Source organism: Musa acuminata, chromosome BXJ2-4 (genome assembly GCF_036884655.1).
Source record: "Musa acuminata AAA Group cultivar baxijiao chromosome BXJ2-4, Cavendish_Baxijiao_AAA, whole genome shotgun sequence".
Taxonomy (NCBI): domain Eukaryota; kingdom Viridiplantae; phylum Streptophyta; class Magnoliopsida; order Zingiberales; family Musaceae; genus Musa; species Musa acuminata.
In genome coordinates, this window is record NC_088341.1 from 31449694 (window position 1) to 31464681 (window position 14988).

At 32.8% G+C, this 14988-nt stretch overlaps 1 protein-coding gene across 1 annotated transcript; it reads left to right on the top strand.

Annotated features, from left to right (window-relative positions):
* The first annotated feature begins 8558 nt into the window (after positions 1 to 8558).
* On the top strand, positions 8559 to 14693 carry LOC103978558 (uncharacterized). The gene is made up of 7 exons (XM_009394427.3): positions 8559 to 9857; positions 10006 to 10071; positions 10788 to 10932; positions 11048 to 11266; positions 13440 to 13659; positions 13782 to 13980; positions 14080 to 14693. The coding sequence occupies exons 1-7, from the start codon at positions 8713 to 8715 to the stop codon at positions 14195 to 14197; spliced, it is 2112 nt and encodes a 703-aa protein (XP_009392702.2). The 5' UTR covers positions 8559 to 8712; the 3' UTR covers positions 14198 to 14693.
* The last annotated feature ends 295 nt before the right edge of the window (positions 14694 to 14988 follow it).

The window sequence follows — 14988 nt, forward strand, 5'->3', positions numbered from 1 at the left end:
GCGAACCGCGAAAGCAATTCATCAAAAGCCATGGTGTTCACAGGTGGATACTGAACTGTGCTGGGAAGGTATCTTTATCCCCCGTTCCATGGATGTTGATCTCTCATCAGCCTCTTCACACTGATCGATCGCTACAAATCCGTAGCCCCGTACTTGGCTCAGCCATAGCCCTGTCACTGTTGACCCTCCCTCTCTCTCTCTCTCTCTCTCTCTCTCGCGTCCTGGACGAACTTTTTTGGTTGGATGTGGATTGCATGCAAGTCTCGAAAACCTGGAGCTGCGTCAGCTACATGGCTCCTTTTTCGTTGAAGACCGACACTTCCTGCAACCATTAAAACTTGAGATGAAGATCTTGGACTCATTCCTCCAACGAGGATGCTTTATTTTTCGAAGCTTTTTGAAGCCATTAATGTGTCTGTGGAGGCCTTTGGAGATCAGCTTTATGCACTCAGCTGATGCCATGGTCGAGGAGCGATGAGATTGGGGGCGGCAAGCGCCGGTCGCTTTAAAGCTCTAGAATAGAGACGTCTCCATAGGCTTAGAACTATTCTAGTCTCTCTTAAACACAAAACCCATCCTGTTTAGGCCATAAAATGAGAGTTATCGTTTTGGGAAGGATATATATATATATATATATATATATATATATATATATATATATATATATATATATATATATATATATAGGATATCATCCTACAAAATAGCCATATTTTGGTATTTTAAATCGATATTTCTCATTTTATTTTTCTAAATAATATTCTTATTTTTAAACATATTTAAATTATTCTTAAAAAAATTCACTTATTATAATATTTTGAATTATTATAGTGTTTTTGGCCCTTTACAGTGTTTTGACCATCATAATAAAAATATTATAGTTACTACTTGAAAATAATTATAAATGAGCCAAATGAAATCAAAATACACTAGGATATATTTGATACATCATCCTATGATTCAAATATGTATTTATAATAATTTAGGAACAACACCCAAATAGAAACAAAAAATTGACTTGTCATAGTATTTTGACGAACACTATAAGCCTACTTGTAAACATCGTAAATGATCTAGATGAACTTTTAATCTTAACCAAACTAACTATATAAGTGGTATCATAGTAGTTTACGAGGAATAACAATTAGAGAGGTAAAATATTATGTAACTTATTGTCATACCCTCGAGATAACGTTATAGAGGCATGAATGGATCTTAAAAATATATATAATTTTTCAACTGTCCATAGTCTAAGCCTAGGATTTATAACATAAAATTTGAGGTCACCGGATGCATTCAATTCTCATTCACAACACGCTATAAAAATATGTCTAGTTTATAATTAATCGACATATCACTTAATAACTTTATAAGACCTAAATCCAAATAAAAAATCTTTAACAATCACTTATAAACTCATAAGATCAATAAAATACTATAATCATAAAATCAACCATTTATCATAAGTTCACATGAACATAAAACTTTCATATTTAACTATCTAAACTTCCAAACATGAAATATCTTTTAACTTTTGCAACAACGCATCAATCATAATTTTAGACAACATTATAAGTAAAATATTCTTTATAAGAACATCTTGTTAAACCACCAAAAAAATACCACAAACTTCTAACATTCTATTGCCTAGCCCAAGACTAACATGAGTGCTAGTGACAATTTAACATAAAAATTTTATATAGCAACAATGTGAGCTACAAAGCTCAATAAATGACTATTATATCTATGACATAGAGATGACAAATCATGTAGCATAAGCATTAAGGTGCAAAACATATATTCAATAGTCACTAATATCATTTCATTATATTGATGCGGGAGCAAAGAGCAACATATGACTATATCAAGAACAATTGCAAGGAATAAGCTAAAATGTAGAGTCGTATTTAACATTTCATTCGACTTGATATCATAGGAGCATATAACAATATATAAGCAAATCAAGTTCATAATATAAAGTATGACTTAAGAGTCATGTTTGGAAGTTTATTGATTCATCGATAACAAGGGAGTAAAGAGTAACTTATAAGCAGCAAGTCAAGGTTCAAAGGTATGTGCTCAAGTATCATATTGATCATTTCATTTGTCATCGACATAGCACATAACAATATATTATAACATCATACTCCTAGCTCTACCCATAGCATGACTAAAGTAAGATATCACATTTCAATTTTTTCTTACTACTATCAATAAGAGTGCAATAGAAATAGGCAATTTTAAAATTAAAATATACTAACATATTAAAAATATGATAGGGTTTCCCTTTTACATAGTATTTTTGACACTTATACATGATTATAGCCTCTAACAAAAAAAAATACAAACATTACTTGACCAAAATTTATACACAAAAAATATCCATAGGTCATCGTCCATATCTACACTAGCATAGGCTTGCACGTGCTTACTTCTCTAACTAATTACTTAGGTGGGGTACTAATATCCTTACATACAAAACAAGGTCTATAGTGAGTAATCACTTAGTAAGTATAAGCTTTTTAGAGCTTTGTTTAAGTAAACATACATCTATGTCATATATATCATATTTTAAAATCATCATCATAAGGTAATTAATAATAAACATCTTATCCTATAACCTCTTTAGCAAGTATAACCTTGTAACAAAACACATGCAAAATAAAGAGGTAATATTCTACATCAAAATAATTCAGAATGCTTATATACATATATAGTAAACATAATAAATTTATGAACTTCTATGAGTGAATGATCCTCTATCGACACTCAATAGCACTCGTAAAGTTGGCTATCACTCCCGATGACCGGCTGTGCTAGATCTGGAACTTTCAAACCTATAAGTCTGGTATCCAAGAGTGGAGTATTTATACAGAACATCCTTTGTGTTTCAAGTCTAAGGATTAGGTACATCACTGGGATGACAAAATCGTTGTCTGGCAATGAGACATCATCAACCATCCAATATTCTGTGAGTGGATCAATCAGTGAACTCATTCTCCAATAAGCACCTGCATTATATCCCTAGTGTCCCCACACGAGCAACTATAAGACCAGTCGCCTCCATCATATGTATGGGTATACAATACATTAGTATGTCCGGTTATCTCGATATCTTTCTCGAGTAACCTATGATTGAGATTATTTAGGGTCTATGTTTAATGGTAAATAAGTCTCATTACGATCCGATTCTCATTGCACAGATCCATGAACATCATAATATATATGCATATATACAACATGCAATATAAAGGGATAAAATATCAAAATATAATAATAAAAAAGAATGTGTATCATGTCACACATGCCATCACTCACGTAATTGGCATGTAGGGCACCTATAACTAGCAATAGTTTCTATGATCACTGCCTTGTAGTGAATTAAAATTATACTTACTTGATTGAATTCAAAAATGATGATGCCAATGAAAGATCATATTCCCTAATAATCGAGTATGCTAGAGAGCCATACACTTATCAAATTAAGGGCATAGAGTTAAGAGATACATTAAAACTTTAGCTCTTGAATTATCGATTTATAATAATTCATTACAATAATCCATATAAAAGGTTTAATAAAATCCCTTATAAAACAAACTATACTTAAGTTAAAAATTTATCTAGATTCCACTATTAAATTTTCTAACAGTTCACTCTATAATCAAATTAACTAGCTAACATCAATTAAACTATCATATAATTGTATGAAGAAATTTTACTTTACTATTCCTAATCAAACAAACTTGAATTATCATAAAATTTTGTAAAAAATAGAAGACACATAAAATTAAATATACATCAAATTTTAGCTTTAAACTAAATTATTTAGAGGCTAAATTACCCTCCTAATTCAACTACTAACACTTATTTTGAAATTGGGTTAGGATTATAACTTATAAACCTCATAACTTAGTGCACAAAAGTGGTATTTACTCGATTTTAAATCTCATAAAACCCTAAGGGAATATTTTAAAACATATCAAAAGGATGGAACCTAATCACATCCCTAAATGGGTTAATTCAACTCGAATAAAATCTCTTCTTAGAAAATAAAAGAATTGAGTATCTTAAATTGAAATAGTAATAACTCTGTACATTAATCTTATATTAAAGTTATACTAGAGGTCTTAGAACCATAAGAGAATCATTCAAAATATATCTAAAAATCAAAGATAAATTCAAAATCCAGGTGACTCAAAAGCAACAGAAAAAAACCATATATAATTTGTAAAATTAGAATTTAGGTATAGCAAGGGAAGAATTAGTTTTTTCTTATCTCAATCTTGCATAGAGTTGGGTTTTCTAACTTGTATGGATTATCAGGTTCGTAAAGAGAATGAGATCAAAATTAAATTAGAGGTGGTTAAGAGGTTGCTTTAAGGTGAATGGTTTAATCTCATTAGGCCTCATTTGAATTTTTTTATTAATATAATTTTAATATTATAGTAATTTTAATTGAGCTTAATTTAGTCCAGACAAAGATAATATTTTTTATATAAACTCATCCTTCAATCTCACTTATATATCTTAATATTTCGTATGATACTCCTCTCTGATTTGCATCTTCATTTAATTTTTTATTACTCTATCCATGACTGGCTAAGTAGCTTATAATCTTCCGCATACATAATATTTAAAGCTCAAACTTTCTTATGTTAATCATAGTCAAACTCATTCATATTCGCTAAAGGTTGATAAAATTCAATCATCATTTTTAGTCATGTATGCTTATTACTATAACCTAACTTCATATTTAAGTCCACTAGTTGGCTTTTTGCATTATATTTAATGTAAATACTAATGCTTATGTATGCTCAACCAATATTTTATAGAATACTAAGAATAATATTTTTTGGAAAGTGTGTACTTCAATCTTAAAAGTCAAAGATATGAGTATATCATTTATCATATTTATGAAGCATAGACATCACAAATAATATCATGAATTAAAAGTAGCATATACATATTATTTGTGCCTCTATTAGCACATTAGTTATAATTTAAGACTCGAACACTATATATATGATCATATCAAGGTTAAAATATAAAACATGATCTCAAGTATCATGTTTGATATTTTGTTTGATTCATTGATAATAAAGGAGAAAATGTAATATATGAGCAAATCGAGGTCAAAATGCAAGACATGATCTCAAGAGCAAAGTCATATTTGATATTTTAGTCAATCCATTGATATCAAAGGAGCATATAACAATATATAAGCAAATCATGATCATAATGTAAGGTATATTGATATAAAAAAAAAATATAGCAACATATGAGCAAATCAATATCATATATAAAGCATGAGTTCAAGAGGCATATCTAATATTTCATTCAATTCATTTTTCACTTATATCAACATATAAGCATATCCTTTTTGAATCATACGAAAGAAACATCAAATATAAAATGAAATCATAACATAGTAAAATACCCTCCATTTCTGAGTGTCCACTATAGGAAAGCTCATCATATCTTTACAACATAACACAATCCTCTTTTTATTTTTGATAAAAGATCCATAATATTCTACAAATACCGAAGTATAAAAAGGAAGTTCTGATCAAGAAAATAAAAATATACTGGAAGCACATGTGAAATGAAAAAGTTATATATGTGCACATACGAAATAATATTAAAGGTAACTTGAACATATACATAATTTATTTAATTATAGTTAAGATCAATGACCGTTAAAAGTTTAATTAGCAACATGAGTTTCATTTAAAGATGAATCTTAGCTGAAATTAAGTTCTAAAAGATAAAAGCAAGAATTGGTAAATTGAAGTCCAATCTGTTTTGGCAAAAATTATAAGGTAAGATGTACAGGACAAGCAATTATACTCCAATTTTTTTAAACAAGACATTGACATAAAGATATAAGAGCCTACTTTCCAACATAAGAAAGTTTACTCAATTTTAAGCTTTGTACTGAACATTATAGTTGAAAAAATACAGCTAGGTCAAAATTCTTAAAATTTTAACATTGTAATTTGAGTGAGGTTGATGCTATTGGAAAGAGGTAAAGTTTTACAAATTATTGATAGACAACAAGGAATCAGAGATAAAAAATAATATAGAATGAGATAAACACTTGTCTTAATAAAAATAATTTCTAAAGATGTTGAACTAGTCCAAAATCCTCAAGCAAGAAGACCTTACTTCTTCTCCTCCTTTTAATTATTCCCTTCACTTCTCTTTTCTTTTCATATTTTTCTCCTCCACTAACTTATCATAAAAACTTTAACAAATCATATCCAATTAGGTTCCTAACATTAATCCTCTAATATAAAATTACTTAATATAAGAAATTATTAAATAAATTATCATATTAAATTAATAAAAAATCATACACTAAATAATTCAAAATTGAAGGATATTACAATTATAATATTTTCAATAGCATTTACAATGTTTTTAGTACCTCAACAAAAATACTATAAACACTATTGAAAAACACTATAAGTGAGCCAAATAAAAATACAATGATAGTTTAAAACTAGTAAAAAAATATGTGAGAAAAATTTGGTGAGAAGAGTGGTTGAGGGGCATTTTGGTTTTTTTTTAATTAGACATATTGTTTAGGAAAAACAAAAATGGGAATACTGATTAAAAAAATAAAAAAAAATATATGAATATTTTCTAAAACACCACCACATATATATATATATATATATATATATATATATATATATATATATATATATATATATATATATATATATATATATATATATCTTAAATTTTTAGAAATATAAAAAAATTTATAGAGGCATAAATGACCATTTTTATTTTTATTTTTTAAATAAGTATTTTTATTTATTTAAACCCTTAAAGTGTGAAATTATTTTATTTTTAAACTTTATCTAAGGTGAATTTAAAACTCCTTTAGTATAAAAATATGTTGAATATTATTGTAGAAACTTTTTAAAATTTCTAGGATATAAAATTTTTGGAGACTTGAGTTACACTATTTTTAAATGGGTTACATTGTTTATGTTAACTCACATTCCATTTTTTTTCAAGAATTTTTAAATTTTTAGGAAACCTTGTAAATGATTTGCAAAGACCTAAGTAATCTTTTCTTTTCTATGTTTAATATTTTTTTAAAAAAATATATATATTTTTTAATTTTAGCCATTAAAATTTTATCCAATTTAAGGAGAATTTATAATCTCTTTAGGACAAAACCACTAGAATATTACTAGAGAACATTTTATGAAACTTTGAGGAAATAATTTTAAAAAAACGTGAATTAAGTTATAGTATTTTTTGTTCTATTCAAAAAAAGCGTAACACATATTATACTTTTTAAAATTCTTCAATTTTTAAAAGATATTGCAAATAATTTACAAAGACTTAAATGACCATTGTTTCTATTTTCAAGCATCTAAAATAAATATTTTATTTATTTTATCCTTTAAAAGCTTGAAATTAAGTTCTTTTTAAAATTTGCCTCATCTATGATGAATTTACAAACATTTTGTGCTAAAAGATACTTGAATATTATTAGAGTATGTTTTGTGACATTTTTAGAAAAGAAAAGTTTGGAGATCTAAGTTATACTATTTTTGAAAATGATCTTAAAAAACAGTGTAACTCACCTCTCCTGTTTTCTGAAAATTTCTAATTTTCAAGAAATCTTAGATTTGATTTACAAAGGTCTAAATGATTATTTTTTATATTTTAAAATATTTAAAAAATATATTTTTTATTTACTTTAATCCTTTAAAACTCGAAATCATGTCATTATTTTGTGTTAATCTTATTGTGTTATAATATTTATACTTATGATTTTAATATTAATTTTAGTTTTTATTTTTATAAATATAAATATAAATAATAATTTTTTTTGTTTATTAGTCATTATTGATTTGGGACATTTTGGGTAGGTTAAACCGATTCAATTGAATAAGTTGGTTCGATTGAATGAATTGGTTTTTAAATAAAGCATATATTGGTCCATATGAGTTTGAAAAAAGGATAAAATAAATAAATAAATAAAACTAGGATTTTTTAAAGAAACTTATCTTTTTTTTTACCTATCAAAATTAATTAAAAATATTTCTAAATAATAACCTAACTGAGATATATGTGAGCCAATAATTGTGTAGTAGCAAAGTGAATATAATTATTTAATTGATATTAATATCGATCACGATGATGATGGATGGTGATCGACGAGGATATGAGGTTTGTCCATTCATTATTATTTATCGATTCATTTCAAAATAAAATTATTTTTTTATTTATTTAAATACCTTATTATCAGCACCTGTAGGCAAATTATAAGGCAATTAACACAAAACGATTACTTTCTTCCCAATTTCGACCAAGTCCAATATTATTATGATAAGAGTTCGATTGACAAAGACTTAATATATATTTATATGATTTCAATTACAAACAATCATCGAATTATCTTGATGGGCTTTTTCTCTTCGTTCTCAAGGCCCAATAGTTCAGTAATATTTGGGGATAACGAGGGTGTGTGTGGTAAATAGCAGTAATTATCATAATATCTATCAATATCCAATTATACCGCCACAACGTCGTTCCTTTGTGTCGAGGGTCTTCCTGTGCCCTCTCCCCCAACTCTTACCACCTCAAACCCTAATTCTTGATCCTTTCTATTTCGCCTTCCTCCTTCTCCGCCCCCTTGCTTTCTGAAACCGTATTCCCATAGTTGCAGCGCAAGGTTTCTTCGACATGGCGTCCGACCCGAACCTGGGGTTCCTGACGAAGCGGGACACGGAGGTGAAGCTCCCGCGGCCGACCCGCGTGAAGAACAAGACCCCGGCGACCATCCAGATCACCGCCGAGCAGATCCTGCGGGAGGCCCGGGAGCGGCAGGAGCCCGAGATCCGCCCTCCCAAGCAGAAGATCACCGACGTCCACGAGCTCGCCGACTACCGCCTCCGCAAGCGCAAGGAGTTCGAGGACCTTATCCGCCGCGCCCGCTGGAACACTGGCGCTTGGGTCAAGTACGCCGCCTGGGAGGAGTCCCAGGGCGACTTCGCCCGCGCCCGCTCCGTCTGGGAGCGCGTCCTTGAGGTCGACTACCGCAACCCCACCCTGTGGCTCAAGTATGCGGAGCTCGAGATGCGCCACCGCTTCGTCAACCATGCTCGCAACGTCTGGGACCGCGCCGTTGCGCTCCTACCCCGCGTCGACCAGCTATGGTACAAGTACATCCACATGGAAGAGATGCTCGGCGACGTCGCCGGCGCCCGCCAGATATTCGAGCGCTGGATGGACTGGCACCCCGACACCCAGGGCTGGCTCTCCTACATCAAGTTCGAGCTGCGGTACAATGAGGTCGACCGGGCACGTGCCATCTACGAACGATTTGTCGCCGACCACCCCCGCCCCTCCTCTTTCATCAAGTATGCCAAGTTCGAGGCCAAGCGCGGTGAGATCTCCCGTGCCCGTGCCATTTATGAGCGTGCTGTCGACCTCCTCTCCGATGATGAGGAGGCTGAGCAGCTCTTCGTTGCCTTTGCCGAGTTCGAGGAGTGGTGCAAGGAGACTGAGCGAGCCCGATGCATCTACCGCTTTTCCCTTGACCACGTGCCCAAGGGGAGGGCGGAGGAGCTCTACAGGAAGTATGTCGCATTTGAGAAGCAGTACGGTGACCGGAAGGGGATTGAGGATGCCATTGTCAGCAAGAGGAGGTTCCAGTATGAGGAAGAGGTGAGAAAGAACCCTTTGAATTATGACTGCTGGTTCGATTATATAAGGCTGGAGGAGAGTGTTGGGAACAAAGATATGGTGAGGGAGGTGTATGAGAGAGCAATCGCCAATGTGCCTCCAGCAGAGGAGAAGCGGTACTGGCAAAGATACATCTACTTGTGGTATGCCTTCTTATCCAATTGACGGTTGTATTATGGGCTCTTTTTTACTAAGAGTTTCCCAAAATTTTGGCTTTTATCGTCCCTTTTTGTTTTGATAGTTTTCCTTATCAATTTCCTCTTTGTTCTATTGTTTTGTTTTGTATCACAGGATAAACTATGCATTGTATGAAGAACTTGATGCCCAAGACATGGATAGAACAAGAGAGGTTTACAGGTAATCATCAACATCTTCAAGAAAGTTGTTTTTTTCTTTAAATATGAAAAGAATAATGAATCAGATGTAGTTGCCAAAGTGTATGTGGGCCTAAATGAGGCAATGGTTATTGCAATTCAGCTCAAGGACAGTGTTGTAAAGATATATAGTTCTGATCTATGTGAGTTATGTATCTATTTTTCTGACTTATCCATGAGAAAAAGATTCTTATATCATATAGAAGGACACGATGTTGCATCACTGTTATGTTTATTATGAGGCTTAGGAGCTTCACAACTAATTAATAGTACACATCATCTGCTTTAGTTTTGTCATTAATATTCTCTCTTTTTTGTTTGTGTTGTGGCTCCATTTCTTTTTCTTGTTCGATACACACACTCGTATGAATCTCATAAATGGAAGCATGTTAAGCTTAAACATGGTCTCGAGATTATTCCCTCAGATTTTCTCTTTACAATCAATTTCCTAAGGTAGTTATCAGGCAGTTCTTGATTGCAACTCTATTGTTGCTTTTGCTCTTTTACCCATTTTTGGACTTGCATGAGATCTTTTTATTTTATTTTTTTGAACTTGTTAATTTAGTTGATAGTTAACTCATTGTGTTTTCTTGCAGCCACTAAGTTCATTATGTGTACAAAACAAAAACACATGATACTCTGTCAATATTTCATTGTATGCATAGAAATTATTTTAATGTATCTTTGCAATTGGTCCAGGGAATGCCTTAAATTGATACCTCACAAGAAGTTTTCATTTGCCAAAATATGGCTCATGGCAGCCCAATTTGAGATACGGCAAATGAATCTAAAGGGTGCACGGAAAATCTTGGGCAATGCTATTGGAATGGCTCCAAAGGATAAGGTATGTCATACCTGCTAACCCTCAGTATGATATTCTGTAGAAATGAAGATGCTTCAGAAGTTTTCTTTTTGTAATCAAGTGGAACTTTGCCTAATGTTCTTTTGTATTACAACAGATATTTAAGAAGTATATTGAGATTGAACTGCAACTAGGAAACATAACTCGTTGCAGAACTTTGTATCAAAAGTATCTCGAGTGGGCTCCTGCAAACTGCTATGCTTGGTGTAAATATGCTGAGTTGGAAAGGTCATTGAGTGAAACAGAGCGTGCTCGATCGTTATTTGAGCTTGCAATTGCTCAACCTGCACTGGACATGCCAGAGCTGCTCTGGAAGGTATGTAATCTAAACTGTTTCTTTTCATTTATATGATTTCTTTAAATACACCAAGTATGCAAGAAAGAGGCTTATGGAGAAACATAGATTAAAATTTATGTTGTTCGCTTATATGATAACCGATAATATTACTTTATCTTGTCTGAAAGAAGATTTTATCACATGGATGCTTGTGATTACAAATGGGGCATCTGGTCTTAGGCAATGCAACTCTCTTTCCATCTTGACCCATACACCACTAGTGCATAGATTTCCTTCCAGCTTCACTGATCAGCCTTTTTTCAAATAACCTGTAATTTATTGGAAAGAGGCTTGTGGAAAAACATAGATTAAAATTTATGTTGTTCGCTTATATGATAACCGATAATATTACTTTATCTTGTCTGAAAGAAGATTTTATCACATGGATGCTTGTGATTACAAATGGGGCATCTGGTCTTAGGCAATGCAACTCTCTTTCCATCTTGACCCATACCCCACTAGTGCATAGATTTCCTACCAGTTTCACTGGTCAGCGTTTTTTTCAAATAACCTGTAATTTATTGGATAACACTTGTGGATCACCTTATCAACCAATCCAGAATACCCATGTCTTTCTTATATTTGTGCATCAATAGTCATTTATTCTGCTCCACAGATATCTATAAATGCAGGGATACAAATTTGATCGGCAATCATGGTACATTTTGTCCACATCGTAATCTTAGACAAGGTAGTCTTATCCAAATAGTACAGACCTTTTTATCCCCTGTTTTCACATAACTTCACCATGTGTCCATGGTTTTTAAAACTTATGGCCTTCTAAGAACCAAAATCCCATTTTAGTTTAGTTTGTTTTGCATCCTTCTCTATAATTAGAGATGAAAATTTTTGAATCAAGCATTACATTATCACTGCACCATAAAAATTTCATCTTGCACAGGCATGCCTTTGCATAGCTTGAAAAGGAATCATCTTCATTTTATAGCTATAGAACATGTTATCCATTGTTTTCTTATTAACTTCCTCATTATCTGGTCTGCCTGCGTCCTCATAATTCAGACTTCGGAACAAATATAAAGAAAGCCTGTAGTTACGGAGGTTTTCTCCCTAAGCTTTTATAATTGCATTATTTCTTTTCTTTAGCAGCTATGAGTAATGGATTATGAATCCTTTGGTCATTTATCCCAAATTCGTCTTTTCATGCATCAGTACTTTGTATCTTTTTTTTTTTTCAAGTATTTTGTATCTTTCATTTTGCCAGATATTAGAGAATCTTGCAATCCAGAATCCCTAACTAAAGAAGGGAAGTCATGAATTACCTTTGTACATGAACCCATTAGAACTAAAGTTGGTCTCTAGGCAATTATGCCAGTTTTGCAATTTGGGACTACAACTACAAGTAATTCTCAAATTAGGACTAATATCAGCATGACAGTTTCTCCAAGTATTACAGAACTAAACATTTGTTGTTACACCTGTATGACCAAGCAACTCCAACTTATTCTAAACCTACTCGAATTGATCAGATCATACATACATCATAATGACAGCCAGAGTATGCTTGCTCTTTATGGATCTCTGTTCAGTTGTTATAATTCATAGATACTTTTTAACAATCTAAACATTAGAAGTTCTTGGGTTCTTGCAACCAAATGTTGGTGTTTTTTGGTATTCATATAACTTGCATATAACTTTAGATTATTAATTGGTAAAATAAGTAATGTGCATTACTCCTTATATTCAGTTCCTTTTTTGGTTATATATTAGAAAAGATAGCATTTGGTAGACAATTATTATCTTGTTCACTTGTGCTCTGAAATGTGTAACTGATTCAGCAAAATCAACCACTGTAAGACCACTCTACCCAAACTCAAAAGATTTTGTCAACAAATGATCTCTCACATGTATTTGGTTTTATAATAATCTTTTTCTTCAGACTGACATATGATTTATGCTTGTACTTGAGATAAGATTGCTTGTCTCTTTTTATGCTGCAAGAGCGTACATAGTTGAAAGAACTTTTTTACATGAGATAGATGTTTTTCCCTAAAATAAGGTGCAGTTGTTGATAAGCTTTAGTAATGGCTATTTGTTATATAAGGAAGTTCAATTCCCTTTCTGTTGTATATGGATATTTTGGCTTTTCCGTGATATGTAGTTTAGCATCATTATCATTTTCCTGGCATCACAGGCATATATCGACTTTGAGATATCAGAGGGAGAATACGAGCGAACAAGGCAGCTCTATGAGAGGCTACTTGATCGAACAAAGCACTTGAAAGTGTGGATTAGTTATGCCAAGTTTGAGGCTTCAGCTGGTGGGGACGATGACGAGACAGATGATGAGGTTTTGGAGAAGAATGATATAAACAATGAAGAGCGACAAAGGAAGCGGATCGAAAGATCCCGAGGTAATTTGGAATTCAATTTTGCTTTGCTTGTAGTCAGATGTGGATGACTAAAGTTTTTAACTGGATATGTTCAACATCTTGTGGAATGGAGGTAGCTTAATTTTTCATGATTATTCCAACAGGTGTTTTTGAAAGGGCATTTGATTACTTCAGAACAAGTGCCCCTGAATTGAAGGAGGAAAGGGCAATGCTTTTGGAAGATTGGTTGAATACGGAAAGTAGTTTTGGAAGTCTTGGAGATGTTAGTTTAGTGCAAAAGAAATTGCCTAGGAAGGTAAAGAAGAGAAGACCTATATCATCTGAAGATGGAACTCCTGCTGGGTATGCTTATCCCACCATCTTTACTACATTGAAGATCTATTGGTTTCTTCTACTTGTGATGTTTGAATTTGAGCTGACAGAAAGGTGATTCTGGTGCAGGTTTGAGGAGTACATTGATTACATTTTCGCTGATGAAGTAGCTATGGCACCTAATCTGAAGATAATGGAAGCAGCATACAAATGGAAAAGACAGAAACTTGGGGCAGATGATGATTGAGAAGTCAAATGCGATGTGCTTCGTGGCTTTGTACCATTCCTCTTTCAAGGAGCCTATCATGTGGATGCATATGCTCGAGTTTTCACTCAGATGACTAAATTCTATTGGAAAGTAAGTCCTGTCATTTGCAATATCCCTTTATCCCATGTAACTGTAACAAAATACACTTCCAAATGATCAAACTGCAAGTGCGGCCATCCCTTATAAACTTCTCTCCAAGCTGCAAAAGTTTGAAACTGCCCTGTGGATCGAGTTTTTGCCAAAATTTGTTAGGTTAGTTTGGTTTATATCACCCTACCAATATGTAAAGAATGTGCTTATATTAAACCGGGGATTTTCAGGGCTGTGTAATCTTACTTTGTTTTCCTTTGACATTGATGGAGACTTGAATCCATCTCGGGGAAAGCTGCTTCTGGATTTGTGATCAGGGATGAACATTAATTGTATTCTTCGAGCTGGGTTAGTGTGTTTTTCTGCTGGCTGCCTCTTATCAGTATGGAAAGATTTGGAGACTGCTGCTTGTGATCTGAGGGTGCAGTATGTTATTGCTGTCTCACTCTCTCTAACTTACCTAGGATGCGAGGATATCATTGCTGCTTAACAGGTTTGAGATTTATGATGAAGGCAGTGGTACTATATCTGCGGATTGATTGTCCGACGAAGGGGCCCTTTGCCTATTCCTATAATGTTCCCTTTCGATGTAATTTTCTTTCCTTTTGATTTGTGTGAGTTTAATTTTTACCTTTCAAGATTTGCTGGCGAATGCATTCGCTGAGTTACTCCTCTCGAAG

Bases quoted from the DNA above. Each gene is read 5' to 3' on its own strand.
- LOC103978558 (XM_009394427.3), top strand. From the start codon at position 8,713: ATGGCGTCCGACCCGAACCTGGGGTTCCTGACGAAGCGGGACACGGAG. The intron at 10,072-10,787 runs GTAATCATCAAC...CAATTGGTCCAG, and splicing joins AGAACAAGAGAGGTTTACAG to GGAATGCCTTAAATTGATAC. The intron at 10,933-11,047 runs GTATGTCATACC...GTATTACAACAG, and splicing joins GAATGGCTCCAAAGGATAAG to ATATTTAAGAAGTATATTGA.